Source organism: Trichechus manatus, unplaced genomic scaffold, assembly GCF_000243295.1.
Source record: "Trichechus manatus latirostris isolate Lorelei unplaced genomic scaffold, TriManLat1.0 scaffold00074, whole genome shotgun sequence".
In the NCBI taxonomy this organism is placed as follows: Eukaryota; Metazoa; Chordata; class Mammalia; order Sirenia; family Trichechidae; genus Trichechus; species Trichechus manatus.
The window spans coordinates 7,982,403-8,009,267 of record NW_004444010.1 but is presented as its reverse complement, the minus strand read 5'-3'; the positions used below and the strand labels follow the sequence as shown (position 1 = coordinate 8,009,267).

Here is a 26,865-nt window from a genome sequence, read left to right as displayed (position 1 = left end):
GAAAAAAGCAACACCAGCAGCCAACAGAAGGCACTCAGGGAGCCAGCCAGTGTGGGCGGGTGGAATCCAAGCGACACCGGGGTGAAGCTGTTGCTTCCTGGCCAAGGGACTGTGGCTGCAGGAAGCAGAGGAGGCTAAGTGGGGGTGAAGAAGAGTGGGGAGTGGGAAAGCGTATATTGCTGGTTACCAGTTGTTCTGTCTTCTGCTGGAAGCTCCGTGAAGCTGCTTTCTCATACTCCCTGTTAGCTGATCTCCAGTAAGTGTCCAAGATGGTGGATCCGTGCTGCGGTAGCTGATAGGGGACCTCTGCACATATCACTCTTCACTGTCTGTTCTCTGTCAGTTTCTTATTCCATTCGGTGCTTGGCTGAATTCTTTATCTCTTCATTTGATGCTTGGTGTTTCAGGATTGACTTAGTTTTTCTGATCTTTGCTGCAGAGGGACGGCGTGGTGCTTGTGACTGTAGCGCCACGTTGCCCAGAAGTCTCTCTAGAATTTTTTATAAGGGTATTATAGTTTACCAGCTTTATTCAAGAATCAGTACAACAGTAAACACGTACTTGTTACTCTTTGGAATATAGGCGTGACTGCTGAGTGGGAGAAGTTATCTCTTGCTCTCAGCAGCTAATGAAAGAGAGACTTCATTGGTTAAGGGAAGTTTTGGGAGGGATTGCTGAGACTGGAAGTCTCATTGTTGGTTCAGAGATAGAAGAACTTAACCAAATGTTCTCACCAGAAAACAGGATGCTTTGTTTTACAAGCTTAAACAATATCTGGAACAAAATGCTATAGATCACAACTTCTTTCAACTAAAGACTAAATAAAATCTGTAGAAACGCTACTTCAAAGAGAAACCATCCGCTTGATTCACTATCCTACATTGTCTTCTGAAATTTATTGGCTATTGACAAGCCTTTGAAGAAAGAGAAAGACAATTAAAATACATGTAGTTAATATTTGATCTGTTACAGATTTGGCAAGTTAAAAATTAATTTTCCCCTAGAAGAGCTTCCCATATCTTGTTTTTTTCCCAAAGGTTTATTGATTATAATGTATTTTACTATTTTGACTTTGGAATTATGTAGCATTTCAACATATGGATTTTATATAATCCTCTTAACCCCTAGTTTTGAACATTTGAGTCTTGGATGATATGCAATACCATCATTAGTAAATTCTAGGTTAATTTTTTTCTTTAAAAATAATTATTCTGTGATCCCCAAATTTTCTAAAATTAACATATATTAAATTGGTAAACTCCAGAAGGCCTACAAAAAAACAAACCCAGACCTTGTTGCTGCTGTCAAGTTGATTCCGACTCATGGTGACCCAATGTGTTACAGAGTAGAACTGCTGCATAGGGTTTTCTGGCTGTAATCTTTACAGAAGCAGTTCACAGGCCTTTCTTCTGCAAAAAGAAAATAAATATTATTAGTAACTCACCATCACCTAGAGAGATGATCCCTTTTAATATTTTGGTTGTATATCATCTAGTACTTTTTTTTGTATCCATATACCCATGCTTTTTTTTTTAACCCATGCTTTAAAAAAATTGGAATATTACTGTATTTATTCTTAGTAATATTTTAAACTTGTGTGCCATTGAGTCGATTCTGACTCATAGTGACCCTGTAGGACAGAGTAGAACTGCCCCATAGGGTTTCCAAGGAGTGGCTGATGGATTCGACTGCCAACCTTTTGGTTTACAGCCTGAGCTCTTAACCACTTTGCTACCAAGGCTCCTGTTTAAACTTAGACTTCTACAAATTATTTTTAATGATATTTAAAGTACATGCTATTTCATTGTATGGATTTGGCATAATCCACTTAGCTTATATTTTTTAATATTTAGGTTATTTCCAACATTTGTGCTGTTATGCTGTATACAACATTCTTATAGAAACTTTGGAAAACTTACTGGGCGGTCCATTCCAGACATCTCATTGTACTCTGGCTTTTCCTGCCTGCTTCTGCTTCTCTTCCGGTGTCTCCTTCTTTAAGCACAAAATCAGATCAGGTGGACAAATTATTCTTTGATTTATTGACTGTTGAGCAGTGGACATGCTAGCTTCTGTGACTTTAGGGATTGAAGAGAGACATAGACACATTTTATTTGTGGAGATAAGCGTTACCATGCATTAATTAAGTGTTGTGATAGATTATGTATGTATAGGGGCACCTGGGAGCACAAAAAGAAAGCAGCGATTGTGAGGGCAGTAGGCATAGGAGAAAGATGAGGAAATAATAGAAACTACCATTAATGTGCCCGCTGGTTGCCCCGGGTGGCACAGATGGCTAAGCACTCAGCCAAAAGGTTGGTTGTTTGAACCCACCCAGAGGCACCTCGGAAGACAGGTCTGGCAGTCTGCTTCCAAAAGGTCACAACCTTGAAAACGCTATGGAGCACGGTTCTACTCTGCACACATGGGGTCACCATGAGTCGGAATCGACTCAAAGGCAACTAACAACAGCAGTGTGCCAGCAGAGTTCCTGAGTGGTGCAAATGGTTAATGTGCTTATTGCTCACCAAAAGGTTGATGGTTTGAGTTCACCCAGAAGTGTCTAGGAATAAAGGCCTTGCAGTCTATTTCCAAAAAATTGACTATCGAAAACCCTGTGGAGCACAGTTCTACTCTGACACGCATGGGGTTGCCGTGAGTTGGAACTGACTTGACAGCATCTGTTTTGGTTTTTAATGTGCCAGACACATTACTGGGCTCTTTACAACAACTCAGGGAGGTAGGTAAATAGTATTTATTTCCACTTGTTGTTGGGTGATGAGAAAATTGAGCTCAGAGAGGTAAGTAATTTGCTCAAGCTCACTCAAGTAGTAACTGAGGGAATGCCAGAAGTGAGCCCAACCAGCTATGTTTGACTACAAAGCCTCAGCTCTGTCCAGGACCCCACCCTTTCATACCAAAGGAAGTCTTGAAGTAGCTGAATAGAAGCTAGAATGGCAGATAGGAGTTAGGTGAAGGAGATGGGGTGATTGAATAGAGCATGCCAGGAGGTTTGAAACAGGTGAGGGGGTGTAGGGAGCAGAGATGAGACTTTAAAGTCAACATTTAGTGCTTTTAAAAAATTAACATACAGTGAATTTTATTTTTTGGTAGATGTGAATCAATTTAGACAAAAGCATAGAGTTATATAATCACTACCACAATCAAGATACAGAACAGTTCTATCACCCTAAAATGTTCCGTCACGCTGCCCTTTTGTAGTCATTCCCTTCTTCTACCTTCCACCGCTGTTCTCCCTGCTATAGTGTCAAAAAAATGGAATGTCATATAACATCATATAAATGGAATCATGCAGTATGTAGTCCTTTGAGTCTGGCCTCTTTTATTTAGCATAATATATTTGTGATTGGTATTGTTGTTGTTAGGTGCCGTCAAATCAGTTCTGACTCATAGTGACACTGTGTACAACAGAACAAAACACTGCGCCATCCTCACAGTTGTTGCTATGTTTGAGCCCATTGTTGCAGCCACTGTGTCAGTCCGTCTTGTTGAGGGTCTTCCTCTTCGCTGACCTTCTGCTTTGCCAAGCATGATGTCCTTCTCCAGGGACTGGACCCTCCCGCTAACATGCCCAAAGTACCTAAGATGAAGTCTTGCCATCCTTGCTTCCAAGGAGCTTTCTGGCTGTACTTCTTCCAAGACAAACTTGTTCATTCTTCTGGCAGTCTGTGGTATATTCAATATTCTTCGCCAACACCATAATTCAAAGGCGTCAGTTCTTCTTCGGTCTTCCTTATTCATCATCCAGCTTTTGTATGCATATGAGGCAGTTGAAAATATCATGGCTTGGGTCAGGCACACCTTAGTCCTCAAGGTGCCATCTTTGCTTTTCGGCCCTTGAACAGGTCTTTTGTAGCAGATTTGCCCAGTGCAATACATTGTTAGATTTCTTGACTGCTGCTTCCATGGGCGTTGATTGTGGGTCCAAGTAAAATGAAATCCTTGACAACTTCAGTCTTTTCTCCATCTATCATGATGTTGCTTATTGGTTCAGTTGTGAGGACCACTCGTCTGTCAGTTTGTCATAATGTGGTGGCTTGCATGTTGCTGTGATACTGGAAGCTATGCAGGTATTTCAAATACCTGCAAGGTCAGCCATGGTGGACAGGTTTCAGAGGCGCTTCAAGACTGAGACAGACTAGGGAAAAGGACCTGGCGAAAAATCGGCCGGTGAAAACCTTATGAATAGCAGTGGAACGTTTATGATTAGGCCAACCATTTATGATGTAAATGTTACTGTACAGTTTTGCTGTATTTTTTTGCTCCTTTTAAAATATGCATCCCCAACTCCAGTTCCAGAACAGAATGTTTTTTGGCTGAAAAATGATTATATTTATAGCTTCAAATGTCAAAGAAGCCCCAAACAGATTTCTGATAAGTGCCTGGAAAAAGTAAAATAGAAAAAAAAAAAAAGCTGTTTTTTCCTAAACCCTCTTAGTCCAGCCATCTTCTCATCTTTTGCATGTAGAAATCAGCGTGTAGAAATGAGCATGCAAACTTTGCTATTGATTGTGACCTTTGCCAGCTTGAAAAAGAAAGGGAACAGCTGTTACCATGAGGGGGTGAAGTATTGCTTCTGGCCAGTTGGCACTGTGTTAGTGTGCCTTTCTGGGGAGGGAACAACAGGTGACCGACTTCTTGCTTTTTATTTTTGTTAGTATAAATAAATAGGTTAACTTGTTTTTTGTTTATGCTGAAAGCTCAGAGTCCTTAGTAAAATAATCTGTCCTTACAGTTGTTCTGGCTTTTTTTTTTTTTTAAAGCTGTTTAAATATATACACAGATTTATTTTAACTGTTTTAACGAAGTAAGATACTCCAGGATTGAGGATATTGTAGGTGACTATTGACTCAAAACCACAGGAAGTAAAAAAAACAAAAAAAAACAACTTCTTTGGTAAATGTCACTTATATCCAAACTACCTTTTTCTCTCTTTTGTCCTAAATTAAAAAAAAAAAAAAAAAAGATGGCTAAGTACTTTTTATAGTAAAACCATGTCAGCCGCAGAGAGGTGGTGACTGTAAGCCAGTGACCAGAATATAGGTGTCTCTAAAAGCTGAGGGTGTACTGTTCTTTGCACTCTTGCCCATTGATACTTCTTGTACCATCTCTGTGAATCATACCCAGATATACAGTGCTCTTTACCACTGACTCCTCCCATCTGGCTCCAGGCTCTACCCCTTCTCCACGTCTACCTTACACAAACTTATTTTCCTGAAATACAGCTTTCACCAGATCCTTCCTTACTCAAGAGGCTGTTTTGATTTTTTCATTTCTTTTTTAAAAATTTTATTGTGCTTTAGGTGAAAGTTTACAGCTCAAGTTAGGTTCTCACCCAAAAATTTATACACATATTGTTTTGTGACATCAGTTGCAATCCCTGTAATGTGTCAGAACTCTCCCCCTTTCTACCCTAGGTTTCCTGTGTCTATCCATTCAGTTTTCCTGTCCCTTCTTGCCTTTTCGTCTTGCTTTTGACAGGAATTGCCCATTTGGTCTCGTATATTTGATTGCACTAAGAAGCATGTTCCTCCCACGTGTTATTGTTTGTTTTCGAGGCCTCTCTAATCTTAGTTTGAAAAGTGGACTTCAGGAATGGCTTCAGTTCTGAGTTAGCAGGGTGTCTGGAGGCCATAGCCTTGAGGGTTCCTCCAGTCTCTGTCAGACCGGTAAGTCTGGTCTTTTTGTGTGAATTTGAATTTTCTTCTTCATTTTTCTCCTGCTGTGTCTGGGACTCTATAGTAATGATCCCTGTCAGCGTGGTTGGTGGTGATAGCCAGGTACCATCTAGTTCTTCTGGGCTGAGGCTGGTGGAGGCTGTCGTTTATGTGGTCTTTTAGCCTTTTGGGCTAATATTTTACTTATGTCTTTGGTTTTCTTCATTCTCCTTTGCTCTGGACAGCATGAGACCAATAGATGAATCTTAGATGGCTGCTTGTAAGTTTTTAAGACCCCAGACCCTGCTCATCAAAGTAGGATGTAGAGCATTTTCTTTACGAACTACGTTATGCCAGTTGACCTGGATGTCCCCCAAGACTGTGGTCCCCAGCCGTCAGCCTCAGTAACTCAGTTCCTCAAGGTGTTTGGATGTGTCTAGGAAGCTTCTATGACTTTGTCTTAGTCAACTTGTGCTGACTTCCCTTATATTGTCTGTTGTCTCCCTCACCAAAGTTAACACTTGTCTACTATCTAGTTAGTGATTTTCTGTCCCCACCCCTCCCCTTCCTTGTAACCATCAAAGATTGTTTTTCTTTATGTATAAACCTTTTCTTGAGTTTTTATGGTAGTGGTCTCATAGAATATTTGTCCTTTTGTGATTGACTTATTTTACTCAGCATAATGCCCTCCAGATTCATCCATGTTGTGAGATGTTTCTTGGATTCATCATTGTTGTTTATCGTTGAGCAGTAGATTTTTTTCATTTCCTATTGAAACATATCCAGATGATTTACCTGGAATTGAAAGCCCTCATACTGCAGTTTTGCTTTGCCCATTTATATTTCTCTTGTTAGTAGGATCATCCTTTTTTTTTTTTTTATTGTCTGGCAACACATTGAGTTCAGTTATCAATCTTTAGTTGATTTCCAGTTCCATTTCCCATTGCATTTGTTTTGAATGTTTTTTTTCCCTGCTCTAGTAAAACCTCCAGTTGTCCCATGCTCTCCTCATTTTTTAGCAGATGGTAGTGTTTCCAGCTTCGTTTAGAAGACTTTAGGGTCTGAAAAATACAGGCTTGAATCCAGGATGAGCCACTTACTGTCAAGATTGATAGCCAGTGCACACCTGAGTCTTCCCTTTGCCCACCCATGAACCCTGCTGTGTTGGCCCCTCCCCTGGACCTCCACATGATCCAGCATTAAAGGTTGAAGTAGAACCCACCTCTTCTGGCGCCAGCTGGTGTCTGTTCTGAGTGGCCAGTGCTGGTGTAGTACAAGTTGCTAAATATTTTTAATTTCACCCTTGCTTATTATATACATAAATTTATTTAAGTTACTTATACTTTGAGTCATTCCCTCATCTTTAAAATGGGGATAATAATACCTGTTTTACACGGTGACGCTTTGTTTATTCAACAAATATTTGTTGAGGGCCTCCCTTTTTCTTGGCACTGACTTAGGTACTTGGGATATATCAGTGAGCAAAAGAGACAAAAATATCTATGCCTTTTTCGAACTTGTGTTCTAGCATTGTGGGGATTAGATAAAAATTAATGTTAAATGTTTAATATGGTGCCAGACACATAGAAGTGCTCACAATTTTTTCGTCCCTTTTCTTCCCCTTCGCCACACTGTTTCCACTAGGGCCAAAGAGAGTGGAGGAGGGGGGAAGGTGGAAGCCAATATAAATAACTAGGGGCTGGTCTCCCCAGAGAGGACCCAGGGCCTGCCTGTATTGCATAGCAAAACAAAATATGAAGCTTAAAAAAAAAAAAAATCAAAACAGAAGAAATCTTAGCAGACCGTACTCTTGATGGCCTTGGTTTGTCTGTCTACGCTTACATTTCATCCCATCTCCCTTGGGTCTGTCTCCATCCATTTATCCTCTTTCTCAAGTCCTTCCTCCATCTCCGTTCCACCATCTCCATTCCACCATCCCTCTTGCACTGTAGACAAAAGCAAAAAAAAATCTTTCCCCTTCTTCTGCCCTATTTATTCTTCAAGGTATGGACCAAGCTTCCTTCACTAGAAGATATTTTAAAGTTGTCCCTACCCACTTATTCACTCATTAATTCTTTTCAGTCTGTCTTTTCTCCCAGTGCTGCAGTCATTCTGTCAAGGATCAACAGTGACCTCTTGTTCATTCTCTTTCTACTTAGCCTCTTTGTAAGTGGCATATGCTGTCGTTAAGACCACGTGAACTCATTGGGTTCACGGCCTCATTGACTGGGATGTGAATCCTAATTCTGCAACCTAAGTTAGCCGTATGGCCTTGAGCAGATTTTCTCATCTTTAAAAATGAAGTGTAATATTTACCTTTAAAAGTTATTGAAGGATTAGAAAGTTACAACACCTGACACACTGTTACGATAGATGGTGGGGGTTAAGTAAAACATAGCTGTTGTTATTGACATTTTCAGAAGTGCTCCTTCATTTTTCTTGACACTTCTTTTATGTTCTTCATCCTACTTTTTGGTGATTCATTCCTTCTTAGTTGGCCATGCTGACTTTCTGTTTTTGTTTTTTTTTTAATTTTCTATTTTTCCCTTTAATTCTGTTAGTTGTAAATTTTTACCTCATGTATTTTCAAGTGCTGTTTTTAGGTACCTACACCTTTATGATGGTTAGCCTTCCTTATGTGTTATCTGTTTTATCATTATCTTTCCTATAATAATAACCTTTATTTTGAAGTCTCCTTTATCTGATATTAATATAACCCAGTTCAGCCTTCTTATATGTACTGTTCACATGATATATCTTTTTCATCTTATCTGTATTTCATCTTATATTTAAAGTGCACCTTTTATAGACAGCACTTGGTTGGGTCTTGCTCTTTTATCCAGCCTGATAATCCCGCCATTCAAGTGGAGTGTTTTGTACATTTATATTTTATGTAATTATTGATGTGATTGGATTGAGAACTTCCATTTTACTCTTTGTTTTTGCTGTTTTAACTTTATTTTTAAATTTTATTGTGCTTTAGGTGAAAGTTTGCAATGCAAATTAGTTTCTCAATCAGAAATTTATACACAAATTATTTTGTGACATTGGTTGCAATCCCCACAATGTAACAACACTCTTCCCCTTTCCACCCCTGGTTCCCTGTATCCGTTCGTCCAGTTTTCCTGTCCCTTCCTGCCGCCTTCCATTTGGGCAGGAGTTGCCCATTTGGTCTCATAGATTTGATTTAACTAAGAAGCATGTTCCTCACATGTGTTATTGTTTGTTTTATAGGCTTATCTAATCTTTGTTTGAAAAGTGGGCTTCGGGAATGGCTTCAGTTCTAAGTTAGCAGGATGTGCAGAGGCCATAGTCTTGGAGGTTCCTCCAGTCTCTGTCAGATCAGTAAGTCTGTTTTTTGTTTTTTTTTTTTTTTGTGAATTTGAATTTTGTTCTACATTTTTCTCCCTCTCTGTCTGGGGCTCTCTATTGTGATCCCTGTCAGAGTGGTCAGTGGTGTTAGCTGGGTACTATCTAATTCTTCTGGGCTGAGGCTGGTGGAGGCTGTGGTTCATGTGGTCCTTTAGTCCTTTGGGCTAGTATTTTTCTTATGTCTTTGATTTTCTTCATTCTCCTTTGCTCTGGATAGAATGGGACCAATGATTGTATCTTAGATGGCCGCTGCAAGCTTTTAAGACCTAGACCTACTCACCAAAGTACAATGTAGAGCATTTTTTAATGAACTGTGTTATGCCAATTGACCTAGATGTCTCCCAAGACCATGGTCTCCAGCCCTCAGCCCCAGTAACTCAGTTCCTCAAGGTGTTTGGATGTGTCTAGGAAGCTTCTATGACTTTGCCTTAGTCAACTTGTGCTGACTTCCCCTATATCGTGGGTTAATGTTTCCCTTAACCGAAGTTAACATTTGTCTACTATCTAGTTAATGATTTTTCCTCCCCACCCCCAATAACTATCAAAATTTTTTTTCTGTATTTAAACCTTTTCTTGAGTTTTTATGGTAGTGGTCTCATAGAATATTTGTCCTATCGTGATTGACTTATTTCGCTTAGCATAATGACCTCTGGATTCATCCATATTGTGAGAGTTTCCTGGATTCATCATTGTTCTTTATCATTGCGTAGTATTCCATTGTATGTATGTACCGTAATTTGTTTATCCATTATTGTATCAATTGGCACTTTGTTGTGACTTTCTGTTTTCTTTCCAAGATTTATGGTTCTTGTCACTTGCATTGGGTGATTTTAGTAAAATCTCATGGCTTCAGATATCCCCCCTTTTTTTAATTGTGCTTTAAGTGAAAGTTTACAAAGCAAATTAGGTTCTCATTAAACAGTTAATACACAAATTGTTTTGTAACATTGGTTGCCAGTCCTGTGATGTGTCAACACTTTCCCCTTCTCGACCTCTGGTTCCCTATTTCCACTTGTCCAGTTTTCCTGTCCCTTTCTGCCTTCTCGTCTTTGCTTTTAGGCTGGTGTGCCCATTTAGTTTCATATACATGGTTTAACTACATGTGTTATTCTTTGTTTTATAGGCCTGTCTAATTTTTGGCTGAAGGGTGTACTTCAGAAGTGACTTTGGTATTGAGTTATAAGGGTGTCTGGGGGCCATGCTCTCGGGGATTCTCCAGTGTCTGTCAGACCAGTAAGTCTGGTCTTTTTTTGTGAGTTTTAATTTCGTTCTACATTTTTCTCCTGCTCTGTCCAGGACCCTCCATTGTTGTCCCTGTCAGAGGAGTTGGTTGGTGGTAGCTGGGTGCCATCTAGTTCTTCTGGACTCAGTGTGGTGAAGCTGTGGTAGTTGTGGTCCATTAGGCCTTTGGACTAATCTTTCCCTTGTGTCTTTGGCTTTCTTCGTTATTCTTTGTTCCAGACAGGGTGGAACTAGTAGATGTATCTTAGGTGGCTGCTCACAGGCTTTTAATACCCCAGACGCTACTCACCAATTAGGATGTAGAACATTTTCTTGCCAATTGAGCTAGCCGCCCCCTGAGACCGTGATCCACACCCCTCAGCCTAGTAACTTAGTTCTCAGGGAGATTGAATGTGTCTGTGAAGCTTCTCTGATTTAACCTTGGTCAAATTGTACTGAGTTCCCCAGTACTGTGTACTGTCTTACCCTTCACCAGAGTTACCACTTATATATTGTCTAGTTAGTGTTTTTCCCTCCCTACACCTCTCCTCCCTCGTAACCATCAAAGATTGTTTTTTTCTGTGTGTAAACTTTTTCATGAATTTTTATAATAGTTGTCTCATACAGTATTAGTTCTTTTGTGACTGACTTATTTCACTTAGCATAATGCTCTCCAGATTCATCCATGTTGTGAGATGTTTCACAGATTCATGTTGTTTCCATCTTTTTTGCTATTGTAAATAATGCTGCAGTAAACATGGGTGATCATATATCTACTCCTATGACGGCTCTTCTTTCTCTAGGATATATTTCTAGGAGTAGGTTTGATGAATTGTATGGTATTTCTATTTCTAGCTTTTTAAGGAACCCACGTATCATTTTCCAAAATGGTTGTACCATTTTGCATTCCTACCAGCACTACATAAGAGCTCCAGTCTCCCTGTAGCCTCTCCAACATTTGTTATTTTATATTTTTTTGGTTAGTGCCAGTAATGTCAGGGTGAAATGGTATCTCACTGTAGTTTTGATTTGCATTTCTCTAATGGCTAATGATCGCGAACATTTCCTCATGTGTCTGTTAGCCACCTGAATGTCTTCTTTGGTGAAGTGTCTGTTCATATCCTTTGCCCATTGTCAATTGGATTCTTTGTCTTTTTGTTGTGAAGATATTGGATTTTCCTATAGATTTCAGAAATTAGACCTTTGTCATATATGTCATAGCCATACATTTTTTACCCAGTCTGTACATTCTGTTTTTACTCTTTTGGTGAAATCTTTTGATGAGCAGAAGTGTTTAATTTTTAGAAGATCTCAGTTATCTAGCTTATCTTCTGGTATTTGTGTATTTGTAGTTATGGTTTGTATCCTGTTTATGCCGTACATTAGGACCCCTACTGTTGACCCTATTTTTTCTTCCATGATCTTTATAGCTTTTGGCTTTGTATTTAGGTCTTTGATCATTTTGAATTAGTTTTTGTGTATGGTGTGGGGTATAGGTCTTGTTTCATTTTTTTACAGATGTACATCCAATTTTGCCAGCATCATTTGTTAAAAAGACTTTTTTCCCATTTAATGGACTTTGGGTGTTTGTCACAGATAGGTGACTGTAGGTGGATGGATTTACTTCTGGGTTCTCGATTCTGTTCCATTGGTCAATATGTCTGTCGTTGTACCAATACCAGGCTCTTTTGACTACCGTAGCTATCTAGTAGGTTCTGAGGTCAGGTAGTGCTAGTTCTCCTACTTTATTCTTTTTCTTCAATAGTGCTGTACTTATCCGGGGCCTCTTTCCTTTCCGTATAAAGTTGATGATTAGTTTTTCCATCTTGTTAAAGAATGCCTTTGGTATTTGGGTTGGGATTGCGTTATATTTGTAGATTGCTTTGGATAGAATTGACATTTTCACAGTGTTGAGTCTACCTGTCCATGAGCATGGTATATTTTGCCATTTATGTAGATGTCTTTTGGTTTCTTGCAGTTGCATTTTGTAGTTTTCTTTGTATAGGTCTTTTACATCTCTGGCTAAATTTATTCCTAAGTATTTTATTTTGTTAGTGACTGTTATAAGTGGTATTGCTTTCGTGGTTTCCTTTTCATAGTTGTTTTTATTGGTGTATAGGTATCCAACTGGTTTTTGTATGTTTATCTTGTATCCAGCTACTCTTCTGAATCTATTAGTTTCAGTGGTTTTCTTGTGGAGTCTTTTGGGTTCTCTATGTACAGTATCATATTATCCTCGAATAGAGATAGTTTCACTTCCTCTTTACCAATTTGAATGCCCTTTATTTCTTTTTCTTGCCTTATTGCTCTAGCTAGGACTTCCAGCACAATGTTAAATAGGAGTGGTGGTAAAGAGTATCCTTGTCTTGTTCCTGTTCTCAGGAAGAATGTTTTCAGGCTGTCTCTGTTGAGAATGATGTTGGCTATTGGTTTTGTATAGATGCCCTTTATTATGTTGAGGAATTTCCCTTGTATTCCTATTTTATTGACAGTTTTTATCCAGAATCGTTCTTGTACTTTATTGAATGCCTTTTCTGCATTAATTGAGATAATCACGTGACTCTTTTCGTTTCATTTATGTGGTGGATTATGTTGATTGATTTTCTAATGTTGAACCATCCTTGTATACCTGGTATGAATCCCACTTGGTCGTGTGTATTATTTTTTTGTATATGACGCTGAATTCTGTTATCTAGAATTTTGTTGAGGATTTTTGTATCTATATTCATGGGGGATATTGATCTGTAATTTTCTTTTTTTGTGGTGTCTTTGCCTGGTTTTGGTATCAGTGTTATGCTGGCTTCATAGAATGATTTCGGAAATATCCATTCCTTTTCTATGTTCTGAAATAGTTTGAGTAGTACTGGTGTGAGCTCTTCTCTGAATGTTTGATAGAGTTCTCCAGTGACACCATCTGGGCCAGGACTTTTTTTTGTTGTTGTTGAGAGTTTTTAAATAACCTTTTCAGTCTCCTCTTGTTATAGATCTGTTCAGATTTTTACCTCAGTTCGTGTATGTTAGTATGTTTCTAGAAATTTGTCCATTTCCTCTAGATTTTCAAATTTGTTCGAGTACAGTTTTTCATAGTACTCAGCTATCCCTTTTATGATGGATCGTTGCTGATATTTATTTTTAATCTCTCATCTCTCTCGAGTATTAAATATGAATGTCTAGCTGTCTGCTAGACATGAAACCTTTGTCAAATTATCAGGAATAATAATTAAGAAGGAGTTTCTGCATTTGATATGTTGAGAAAACAAGCTGTCTTACCGGCGAACTTACTAGTTTACTTGTTAAGTTGGTAAATTTTTGAGTGACTTTATTTACTTTTTGACATGTAATTATCCTTTGTAAAGAAGGGGAAGAAAAGTCATTCTGTTTAGAAACAACACATAACTGTTGATTAGCAGGACAGTTTTTCGCGTGGTTTTGGAAAGAATTTACAACACCTGTTTCCAAAGAAAGCAAGAAAAATACTGCATGTTTTTCTCCCCAGAATGTATTTTGTCCAAACTGAATTGGACACAAATAAAGAAGATTCCTGTAGTTCAGAATGAATAGAATGTTCTAAAAACTGCCCAGGTGTAACACATAGTAGTAAAGAGCTGAAAATTTTTGTTTCCTTTTAACCTTAGACTGCTGAAGGAGAAAATGAAAGCATTTGTACAAGCAGATTTCACGGAAGTTGCTGTAGTCTTACTTGTCAGCACTAAATATATACGTACAAAAATGCATAAACATGGTTAAACTTCATATGCTGGATTTTTTTTGAGGGGGGATTGTTTCTTACTTAAGGACCCCTCGTTGCTCAGTGGTTAAAGTGCTCGACTGCTAACTGAAAGATCTGTGGTTTGAACCCCGCAGTAGCTCTGTTGGAGAAAAATGTAGCAGTTTGCTCCCGTAAAGATTTGCAGCTTTGGAAACTCTGTGGGTCAATTCTACTCTGTCCTGTAGGGTCGCTGTGACTTGGAATCAACTTGACGGCAGTGGGTTTGGGTGTTTCTCAAGTAAGGGTAATAGCCATTACCTTTTTGATAAAACAGCTTCTAGAAGCAGTTCTTCACTGTTTTTTTTTTATTGTAAGTTTCTCTGAGGTTTCACATTTTCTATAGTTTGCAGCAAAGTGTACTTGAACATTAGGATGGCTAGTCAGCTCAAGTGTGGTAGAGTGAAATGTGTCCCAGATGACAGAGCAAGTATATACCTTATCCCCTAATCTAACCAACAGAAGAAGTTTTATATATAGAGCAGCTTAGGCTCATAGAATCATGGTCTGAAAGGGACCTCAGAGAAAAATGTGCATTTATCTTCCTCATTTATAGATAAGGAAACTGAGACCCCTGATGCTTAGGCTACTTTCCTAATAGAGAGTTGGTATGATGTGGTGACAAGGAAAGAAAATTTTTGTTTAAATCCTGACTGTCCTACTTACCACCGTGTAGTATGGGTTATCTGCCGTAGTATACACTTCAGAGCTGTGTACTGTTGGGTAAGTTAATTAGTGTCTCTGAATTCAGATAAAATTTAGCCCAGAGTTGTGGTTAGTGCCCATTAAAATGTTTTAATAATTTCCTGTATTTGTGTTTTTCTTTTATTTTCTTACACTTTTAGCAAGACTGATTTATTTCATTAACCTTAAAAAAAAGCAAAAACCAAACCTCATCTGGTTTTGTTGATCTGTTTGTTTTCTGTTTCATTGTTTGCTGTTCTATATTCCTTTCACTTTCTTGGGCTTTTAGAAAATAAGTTATTGTGTTGAATGTTTGTTTCATTAAAATCTAATGTATGCATTTAAGGCTCTACATTTTCATGCGTACTATTTTAGCGGTATATATCAAATTTTGATTTGTAGTATTTTCATTGTTCCTTTCTGTTTTGTTAATTTCTGTTTTGACTTTTCTTGGCCTATGGCTTACTGACTTCTAAGATTTCAGACATACAGATTTTTTTGGGCAACTGTCTTTTTTTCTCTGTCATGGAATTGTTAAATTAGAAATAATCTATCAGCAAATACCTGGCAAGTAGTAAATAGTCATTAAATGTTTTCACTTTACCTTAAAGAGATAAACTTCTACTTCTGAAATTAGAACAGGAAACAAAATTGTAATAGGTGTATGTAATATTAAAAATGACTTTATTTCTGTAATACAGACAAATAGGAGATGAAGGACAGAGAGTAAAGGGGAATGATGAGAAGAGGGTAAAATTTGGAGTGAGAAAGGGAGGGAAAAAGAAGGGTTAGGGAAAGAAGTAGGATGATCAAGTTCAGTTAATTATAGTTTTCTTTGAGATCATATTCTATTGGCTACTTTAGTCTGTGGACTTCAGGATATTATTGTCATTTTTTCTTATACCTTTATAATGGAAGTGTCTGTAGATAAGATTTTTTTTTTTTTTGTCGAGTGGGATACAGGTTGTAAAACTGTAGGAGTTCATGATCCTCAAGAAGTCAAGAACCACTACTTCAGAGATTTCACCACATGGGATAGCTTGAGAAGCCTAACTGGAAAGAATTCTTTTTTTCCCTGCTTTAACCGAAATGACTGCTTTCCACTTGAGACAGATTTAATGTTCCTTGGAGCCCTGATGGTGCAGTGGTTAAGAGCTCGGCTGCCAACCAAAAGGTCAGCAGTTCGAACCCACCAGCCACTCCTTGGAAAGCCTGTGGGGCAGTTCTACTCTGTCCTAGAGGGTTGCCATGAGTCGGAATTGACTCCACGGCAACAGGTTTGGTGTCTTTTGGTTTTATAATTTCTCAGGTTAGAAGCAGATGATTGGGCTTCTTAGTACCTAGTTAAAAGCTTAGAATTTAGCTTTTACTAAAGTGAAACTTAAAACTACATGATATTTTGTATGTTGAAAGGTTGGTGGTTCAGACTCACCCAGAGGCACTTCGGGAGACAGACCTGGTGATCTGCTTCTAAAAGGTCACAGCCTCGAAACCCTATGAAACAGTTCTACTCTGCACACCTAGGGTTGCCATGAGTCAGGATCCACTTGATGACAGCTAACAACAACAAAATGTTGAGATACCTGGTATGAGTTACAGATATCTGTAATGCTTTTGATTAGTATTATTTTTATGCAGTTAAGCCAAGGGTTCTTGGCCTCTATTGAGGTTAGTTTGATCCCATATAGATAGGTCTTAAAAGAGCATAATGCTCAAGGCACGTATTTTTTACTAGTTAAGCTATTGTTTGGTTTTAAGGAGACTTCAGGGGATATTTTTGGTTTTAAGATTAAAGATTATCTCAGAGCAATAGTTTCAGGGGTTCATCTAGCCTCCATGGCTCCAGAACGTCTGGAGTCCATGAGAATTTGAAATTCAATTCTGCATTTTCTTCCTTTTGATCAGGATTCCTCATGTTCAGTAATGGTAGCTAGACACCATCCAGTTCGTCTGGTCTCATAGCAAAGGAGGCAGTTGTTCATGAAGGCAGTTAGCCACGAATCCATTTCCTTCTCCTATTCCTGACTTTCCTTCTCCCTCTGTTGTTCCAGTGAATAGAGACCAATTGTTGTGCCTTGGATGGCTTATTGCAAGCTGTATATGGTTTTCATAGAGTATTTTGCCCACTTAACAATATAATGGGTATCATTCTATGTATATAATCTGTACTCATACTCTTGATTAGGTTGGAAATTTAAAAAAAATTTTTTTCCAGATTTTATGGAAGGAAATCTGAAATATAAGTATGTTCTTATATGAAGATAATATACAGTTGTAATGTATGTGCAAGTGCCTTAGTATGGTAAACCCATTGTTGTCGAGTCGATTCTGAATCGTAGTGACTGTAAGACACAGTAGAACTGCTCCATAGGGTTTCCAAGGAGTCGCTTGTTGATTTGAACTGCTGACCTTCTGGTTAGCAGCCAGGCTGTTAACCACTGGGCCACCAGGGCTCCAGTGGTCAAGAGCTACAGCTGCTAACCAAAAGGTTGGTAGTTCAAATCCACCAGCCATTCCTTGGAATCCTTATGGGGCCGTTCTACTCTGTCCTATAGGTTTGCTACAAGTTGGAATTGACTGGATGGCAACGAGTTTGGTTTTTGGTTAGCGTGGTGGTGACCTGTAATAGGTGTTCAGTAAATGTTACTTTCCATTTTTCTTCTTGGACATATAGAGAAGGACCATGTAAGATGATTGACTGTTTCTTTAGAGTAGTGAAACTCTGTGGACCCACAGTAAAAAACCACAAACAACCTTGGTATAAATCTTTGTACTGCAAAGCAAACCTTTCTCTGAAGCATGTTTGTGTTTTCTGACTCAGGTTTATAAATTACTCCAAGACTAGCAGTATTGGTATTTAAGTATCTTGTAAGCTAGGCTGCCCCGATTATTTTAGGGGCTTTCAGTAAAAGCAGATGTTTTTACTGGTGAGTAAGAGAGCACATTATGATTTATTCTTGTTACTGAGAGTACCCATCATATTATATACTGTGAAGTTGTACAATGTGAAACTTTTTACATGTGAATATTGGAACAGTCATAGATATCAAAGTCCTTTACTGACTTTGAAGATGTGTAGAATGGATGCCGAGATCAGAGATCCAGCACCTCTGTTATGGAGTGGGATGTGCTTTGTGGTACAGTTTCAGATCTGATTGTTTCTAGTGGTTCTAGAGAAGAAAGTAGGAAATGATGGATCCGGATCTGATTGTTAATTATTTATAAAGCCCTATTTTGAAATATTATCGCTGTATACTCTTCAGCGTCTATTTGGAATTCTGGTCCTTCTGCTTTTCTTTAGGGAGGTTGTGGACCTCTGTTTTGGGTGAGTCATTGTGGAAAGAATGAGGGGTGCTTCTGAGAGGAGTGCTTCTACAGTAATAGCCATGCTTGAGCTTTGCTTGCAGGTAATGTGGGACTGTACAAAAATTACCTTCACGATTCTAGGAGTTTGTGAATTATAAATTTGTTTTAGCATTTAACATGAGTATATTCAGTGTGTCTTTGCTTGTTTTCACTTTCTATTTCCAGTGGAAAACAAACTTAAAAATAATTGTTAGGATATAGAATTGGAAGTGCTTCCCTTGTACTTCAAGTTGTTCACCTTTTTTAGGGGAGTTCTTTTTGTTTATTTGAACGCAAGCCTTTTTGAGAGAAAAATCACTTACAACTTCCCAGAATCTAAGTTTATGATTACACAAAATTATTCTTTATGTGCCTCAGAGGCTTTTGCTTACTTGTTTGTTTATTCGTTTGTTCATTTATCATTTAAAAAGTATTCCTTAAAGTGCTGATTGTGAGCAAGATTGTAGAGGGAATGCAGTCAGATGGTAATCTACTCAGAGTAAAAGAAAAAGGAAAGTGTGTTCTGCTAGAGCACCAACGGCTGAAGGGTAGTGTGTGTGCATTTACAAGAGAGACAGACACACATCTGCATGCACATATACACAGAGATATGGTGCACAGCTCTATAGGAACTGCCTCTTAAACATCTTTAGAATCTTTTCTTCCTGTTCCCACTGTTACTTCTTTATTTTAGGCCCTCAACATTTTCTATATATGCTAGTATTTCTTGCCTCTGGCCATTCCCTCTTTTCTACCTTTATATTGCCTTTTCCTTTACATAGCTCTTCTCACTAAGTTATTGTCTTCCCTAAAGCACAGATTGGAGTATGTGTCTCCTTTTTACCCACAGAATAAACTTTAAGCTCCTTAGTGTATTGTCTTAATACAGACTGTATAAATAGTCTCTCTATTAAAGTTACTTACTTTAAAGGTACCGTTTGTTCCTGCTGAGACCCTGACTCATCTTACCTTCTCTGCCTTGTGGTTCTGAATATCTTCTTTTTGCCCCTGCAGACCTGCCCTACATCATTCTCCACCCTGCCTCTGTGCCAGGAGGTTGACCTTGTCCTTTGGCTTCTAGTTGGCTTTGGACAGTGGGAAGCACTGGCAGGAGGAGAGTGAGGTTGCAGTATTTATTTTCCTGGCTCCCTCCTGCCAAATCATGTCATGTTGGCTCTCGTGGAAGTCAGCAGTCCTATCAAGTGACCTTTTTGTATGTTTTAGGCCTAGGGATGGTAGCAGTTTTGGGAGACTGTACTATCTCTTGACCCTGCCCACACCTTCTACACCTTATAATAGTCTCCTTATTAAACTCTCCTCAAATTACCTGGTTTGAGGATGTTATCTGTTTTCTGCTGGGATCCTGACTGCTACATTCCCCAACTCCTCTAAGCTTCAGTCATGCTTGCTGTTACAGTTGTTGTTATTTTCTTATAGCATTTATCCTCCTCCCCTTTATTAAAATATTTTTGGTGAGGTCTTTTTCCTCCTTTTTTAAAGTCTTTTTCTTTCTTTTTCTTTTCCTGGCACTGTGGCTGCCGTATAGTAGGCAAAAGGGTGGACATCCACGTTTCCCTGTGGCATAGCATATTTATTTAGATACACTAAGAACAGACATATTGTAGCTAACCAATGTGTTTAAAAAAACAAACATCAGTTGCCCTCGAGTTGGTTCCGACTCTTGGTAACCCCATGTATGTCAGAGTAGATCTGTGCTTTCAGTGGCTGGTGTTTCAGAAGTAGAGGCTTTTCTTCTGAGGTACCTCTGGGTAGACTTGAACCTCCAATCTTTCAGTTAGCAGCCAAGCATGTTAACTGTTTGCACTATCCACGGCAACTAACATGTTTTGCAATATTAAAATGAGAATGTAGCACTATCGGCCCTAGTCCTGTTAGGAAAAAGATGGCGCATTCAAACTGGATAATTTGAGAGGATTAAATGAAGAGACTATTCACAGATATGTGAGCAGAAATTAGAACAAAGGATATACCCTGGGCTAGCAACAGAGAGGATGGGATATTGCCCCTTAGACCTGAGAGGCAAAGGGAGCTGTGTGGAGAAAGCCATTTGACAGGAGCTGTAGCCCCAGGTAGAGGGTCAAAACCCTGCAGAAGGGAAGCCAGGGCAATAAATGTCCTGTCCCCATACTCCTGCCAAAGCTTGCATCCCCACCATTGACTGAACCTGGAAGATAGAGGGTGAGAGAGCCCATTGATGCAGTCTGTGAGTTGGCTTCCAGGGTCACAGTTCTGAGTGCATTGGAGAGGGTGCATTGGTAAGATCCAGAAGAGAGTTAAAACATTTTGTTTTCAGGTAGTAACATACATAGTTGAACTGTTGTGAATCTGGTATTGTAACAGATGAAAACTCATTGTCGAGTTATTGTAAACGTGACTTCCCTTAAGAAGGAAATTTTAATTAAGATAAAAATATACTAGAAATTCGATTAAGGGTCAAAAATGGTGTCCAAGTCCTTTAGATATTAAGGAAAGAATGTAACTGCCCTATGAAAGGACTTAGTTTGAGAAGAATTTTCCTGTGATACTAACTTTAAAAAGTTTATTCTGGTAAAATATATATAACAAAACATTTGCCATTTTAACCATTTTTAAGTGTACTATTTAGTGACGTTAATTATATTCACCATGTTGTGTAAACATCACCATTATCTAGTTCCAAATGTTTTTTTTTATTACCCTAAGCAGAAACTCAGTACCCCTTAAGCAATACCTCTCCATTTTCCCCTCTCCCCCAGGCTTCGCTAGCCACTAATAAACTTTTGCCTCTATACTTTGCCTATTCTAGACATTTCATGTAAGTGGGATAATACCATATTTGTCTTTCTTTGTCTGACTAAGTTATCAGTATGTTTTCAAGATTCATCCATGTTGAAGTATATATCAGAACTTCATTTCTCTTTATGGCAGAGTAATATTCCATTGTATGGCTGTACCACATTTTGTTTATCCATTCATCTGTTGATGGACATTTAGGTTGGTTCCACCTTTTGGCTACTGTGAATAATGCTGCAGTGAACATTGGTGTACAAGTATCTGTTTGAGTCCTTGCTTTCAGTTCTTTTGTGTATGTACCTAGGAGTGGTGTCACTGAGTCATATGGTAATTCTATGTTTAACTTTTTGAGGAAGATATAATACTAACTTTAACACAGAATTTTCGATCACTATCCTAAAAAATTGCCATTGAAAATAAGCTATATAGCAGACAAAGAATATTCCATTGCTTTTTGGAGTAGAGGTGTCTGCTCACTTTTGGGGAATGAATATACCTGTGTATGTGATTGAGTGTGTGTGTGTGTATTTAAATACATATGAGCGATAGAGGGAATCATTGTGACATGTTTAACTTAAGAAGAGGATTCATGCTTAGACAATGAAAACCCAGTGTTGAAGCTCAATATTGATGTTTCTTCATTTGTGTCAGTGGAGATGGTGTAATGTCCTCTCTCAGAGGTTACCAATGATGACATTTTTCCTCAGACCTCAGAGTCTTTACTCAGTTCTCATTCTTCTTGATGTCATTGCATTTGGCAGCCTACATTTACCTAGGTTTATATTTGATACTCTAAGCTATTTCCTTTGGCTTGTGTATAACAACATTGTCCTTACTTCTGTATTGTTCATTCTTTTGTTTGAAGAAGGCCAATACCTGCTCCTCAGTTTGCTAGATGCAGGAGACGTGGTAGTGAATGAGACAGACACAGCCCCTGTCTGCCCTCTTGGAGCGGGTACTCATCCTTTCTTCAACCCTCTCCTTCAGTCTCTTTTCATGACTTAGCCATGGACCTCAGGCCTTAGCTGATTGCTGTAGCTCTGCCAGTCTTCGAAGCTTTCATTTTCTTGGCTTAAGTTACCACCTCTGATGCCAGCAACTTAAACATATCTCTTTATTTCTGATCTTTACCCTGAATTTTATTCATTTAACCATTCAATAAACTTTTATTCAGAGCCAACTGTGTGCCTGGGGCTAAGGATACAAAAATGATAAAGATTGTCTTTGCCCTCAAGTTGCTGACAGACATGCAAAAAGCAGTTTAAAATGCCTTGTAATAGATGTGTGTATAAGGTGGCATGGAACAGATAAGAAAGGTGTGCCTGATTCAGACTTGAAGGGGAAGTAAGAGGGCAAGTATCCCCAATAGAAGGCTGAGCACGTATGAAGGCCCCTAGGGATTTTGAAAGCATAGTGTGTTCGGGCAATAGCAAATGGTTCAGCGTGATTGGAATCTTGGTTGCTTGGGGGAATGTGGAAGATGAGGCTGAACATTTAGGAAGGTGCCAGATCACCTGAAAGGCAATATTCTCCATACTAAACTAATTTTCTCCACCATAAATCAGCTACCCTTTCCAACTTCACATTTCTGGCAGTGAGACCATCATTCACCCTACTTCATGTCTGCCCCAGAAATTGTGCTGAATCATCAAGTTGTGTCATTTCTATATTCAAAACGTTCTTCCATGCATCCTTTTTTGTTTTCACTATCAAAACACCACTTATTCACTTAGTTACTAGATTATTTCAAAGCTCTATTAAATGCTCCCATTTCTTCTCTCTTTTTAGTAAATTATTTCTAAAACCCTTCATTTTACCATGTTGCTGACCCTGAGCAAAAGAGGGCAGTGATGTATTATTTCCTATAGGATAAGTCCATTTTCTTAGACCAGTATTTTAAACCCATGATCTTTTTAAATAAACACGAAAATACCAAATGCTCATACTCCCATGAAAAACTACAAAACTGCAGAATTCAGAGACAGTCTGCAGCAAATAAGATTTTATTCCATTAACTGAGATTTTATTCTGAATGCAACGTATATTTTAGAATGAACTTTTTTAAAGGACAGGTTCCCTCTCTTTTGTGCCCTCTCTCCATCTGCCCCAATCATATCTTCCTTGCCATAGTTCTAACCTATTAATGTAACCAGATTACTTGGCTCCATGGGAGACCACATGTACACTGATTCTGGAAACAAACAGCCTGTGTTGTAATCCTGGTTCCACCACTTACTAGTTTCAGCTAGGTTCTTCATTCTTCTAAGCCTCAATAACTTTATGTGAAAAATAGGGGTAGTGATAATATATGCTTCACAGAGTTAAGATGAAAAAACAAACAAACACCAAACCCGTTGCTGTTGAGTCGATTCCGACTGATAGCAACTGTATAGGACAGAGTGGAACTGCCCCATAGGGTTTCCAGAGAGTGGCTGGTGGATTCGAACTGCTGACCTTTTGGTTAGCAGCCGAGCTCTTAATCACTGCACCACCAGGATTCTGGGTTAAGATAAGTATTGAATTAATCTGTGTAGCCTAGTGCTTGGCATGTGTGAGCTTGCAGTACATGTTGGCTATAAAATGTACCTTAAAATGTCCTTGCTCATTCCCTCTTTGCTCTTGATGTGATCCTCATGCTGCCCTTCCTTGCATCCCTCTACCACTAAATGCTCTCCTTGTGCCCCTGTTGCCTGTGATTTTGTCTGCCCTGTCAAGTTCAATTCAGTTGCCTCTGCTTTAATAGTGTTTTTCTAACTGCTACGGTTCACGTTGACCTCTTAATTCCTACAGCCCTTTTTATAACATTTTAGTAATTAGTCATATTTTCTGCCTTTTATGATATTTATTTTTAAATTTATATACAGTAAAATTCCCTCTTTTTGATGTAGAGTTCTGTGAGTTTTGATACTTTCATAGTCATGGAACTACTATCAAAATCAAAATACAGAACAGTTTCATCACTGTCTATCTTGGCATTGCTTTTTAAACAATTTCCTGAGTATGTGTTCTATTTTTACATGTACAATTTAGGCTCTTGAAACTAGTGTCTAATTTGTATTTCTTATGTGTGTCCTAATCTAGTATAGTGAGTAGATACTTGAAAGTTTGAATTGTATAAAACACATCCTAAAAAGTATGGTAAAATTTGGACATATTAAGAAGGTACTATTTAAGTTTTTTAACTTCTGTTTGGTCTTTTAGGGTCATTTCACTTAGGTGAAAAATTTCAGCTGAAAATTATTCCTTTATAATTTGTTTCAGTGATTTTGGAGCTCTGCCAGGGCTAATAAAAACTATATTTATATTTGGAAAACAGAGGGTTTGTTCTTTTCTTTCTGGTCTTAATATCAAATACACTTATGGTTTCTATTATTTTTTACCCTATTAATATAAAATCTTACGAGAAATGCATTTAGTACGTTTCCCCTCCATTATGTTTAGCTGTTACGATGTTATGATCTTAAATTTATTTACTCTTTTGCCTTTTTTTCCTAAACATACTTACTATGTTGATCAATTCAATTAAAAATGAATTAGTTACAAAATGTAAAATATAAAACCTTCCTATCTTCTCAACTTTATTTTTCCATTGGCCAATTTTGTTCTCTTCCCTGGGTGTTTCTTGTGTAGATTGTCTCTAAAATCAGAGGTCAACGCAAATAAGATAATTTATAGTTGAGAAACACGGGAGTGATATGGCCAAGTGAATGTTGCATGGTTTCCTTAGTCTTCACTGTAGATATCACTGTAGATATTAGGGGGTATTGAACCTTTTTCAGAAAGGGCAAAGTAAGGTTAAGATTTGCATCCCATTCAGTAGACATTACTTCCTCATGAAGTGAATTGAATTTAACCATATGTGTCTTTTTTTTCCCTTCCCCAACAGCTTCCATGCCTATGGCTGTTCTAAATTTGGGCCAAATATATCCATTTCAGAGAGGCATTTTCTGTAATGACAACAGCATCAAGTATCCGTACCATGACAGTACCGTCACATCCACTGTCCTCACCATAGTGGGGGTTGGCTTACCCATTTCCTCTGTAAGTAAATTAATCAATAGGTAGTGATGGGTTTGTTGTGCTGGAGGTTGGATGAAGTGATGGAGTTGGGTGGGAATAAGTCCACAGTACTGTCTTCACCAATGTTGATGTGGTGAATGATTGCTTGAGAAATATACCCACTGTTTTAATCCAGGGACAGTGTTTCCTCATTGAAAGGGGGATGTTAGCCAAAATAACTTGATGTCATCGTAAAAAATTATAGAATAATTTCTTTAGAATGGAAGAGTTCATGTAAGTCATTTGGATCAGTTCCTCTCAGTGTGCAAGTGAAGAAAGTTAGTCCCACATACTTGCTGAAGCCAAATTAGCTATTCTATGGCAGAGCTGAGCTAAGATTATGTTTGTTTTTTCAGATTATTAAAAGGAAAGTAAATTCTTGCTGGAGGCCATAAAAAAAGGAGATAGGTTTATTTATTAAATTTGAGAAAACAAAAAACTCAACAGAGTACATCAAAATGGTATCTTTTTTTAATTGTGAAAGTTAAACAGCAAAACATACACCAGTTCAACAATTTCTGCTAGTATAATTCAGTGACATTGATAATATTCTTTAGGTTGTGCAACCATTCTCTCAATCCTATTCCAAATCATTCTACCACCATTAACATACTCATTGCCCCCTAAGCAAACACTCTCCCTTGCCCCCTCCCTTCCACCTCTGGTAACCGCTAATACTTCCTGGTTTCTGTATATTTGCTTATTTCATGTAAGTGAGATCATATAGTATTTGACCTTTTGCCACTGATTTATTCAGCATAATGTTTTCAAGGTTCCTCCATGTTGTGGCATGCATTAGGACTTCATTTTTCTTTATGGCTGAGTAGTATTTTATTGTATGTATCATTTTTTAAGTTGTATAGTCCTCTAGATAGATAATTAGTTTGTAGGATAATATTGGTTTTTACTATTTCAGATAACTGGAAACGTTCCTTGTAGGTTAAGATTCATGAAGTAGGTTAAGATTAGCACCTGGGATATTCTTTATTCTGAGCTCCGATTCCTGTACCCTGCCTGTTGTTTTTTTATGTGTCTTGACTTACTGGACATAGAAAGGGAGGAGCAGATCAAAGATTTACCTCCATGAGTGGCTTGGGAATGCAGCAGGCTATACTGTATTTCTCCTTTAATCACCTGTTTCCTGTGACTTCGCTTTCTCAGATACTTAATGTCTTAGGCTGGGTTCTCTAGAGAAGCAAAACCAGTAAAGCGTATAAACATATATATACAGAGAGATTTATATCAAGGAAATGGGTCACGTGGTTGTAGAGGCTGGAACGTCCCAAGTCTGTGGGTCAGGATAGAAACTTCTGATTCACATAGCTGCAGAGGCTGGCAAACCCAAGATCTGCAGGTCAGAGAGCAGGGCTCTTGCTCATAAGCTGTGAAGTTGGATGAATCCCAAGATCAGCAGGTAAGACTGCAGGTAAACTGCTAGCTCAAGTCCCAAGAAATAGAGATTAGACAAACAGGAGCCAGCTGCAGGATCCAGAGAGAGCAAAATCCCATGAGCCTTGCCGGAGTGTCCACTTATATTCAATACAGGCCACATGCCCAAGAATTCCCTTTCAGCTGATTGGCTACTCGCAGCAGATTCCATCATGGAGGTGATCACGTTTATATCAAATCTCATTATGGAAGTGATCATCAGATCATATGACTGCCAAACTACATCATAGCTGCCAAACCACTGAGAATCATGGCCCAGCCAAGTTAACACCCAACCTTATCCACGTGACTTAAAAAATTTTTGTGTCTCAGCAGCTTTGTTCCGCCTTTCTTTCCTTATTCTGCCGCCAAATTGGCTAAGAATAATAACCTAGTTCTTTGGTTTTCTAGTTCTTGACTTCAGTTTGTCATTTTGGCTAGGAGCTTTCTATTTTTATTTTTATTATTTTATACTTTAGGTGAAGGTTTACAGAACAAATACTTTCTCATTACACAGTA

General features: G+C 38.4%; 1 protein-coding gene across 3 annotated transcripts in view; it reads left to right on the top strand.

Moving 5' to 3' along the window:
* PLPP1 (phospholipid phosphatase 1) overlaps positions 1 to 26,865 on the top strand; it is a 163,034-nt gene that overhangs the window by 19,206 nt on the left and 116,963 nt on the right. Inside the window, exon 2 of one of the 3 annotated variants that reach the window (XM_004380469.2) lies at positions 24,746 to 24,900. The exons of the other annotated variants lie outside the window; for them this stretch is intronic. Coding sequence (XP_004380526.1) covers positions 24,746 to 24,900 — 155 coding nt within the window. The remainder of the gene's footprint in view (positions 1 to 24,745; positions 24,901 to 26,865) is intronic. 3 annotated transcript variants of the gene reach the window in all.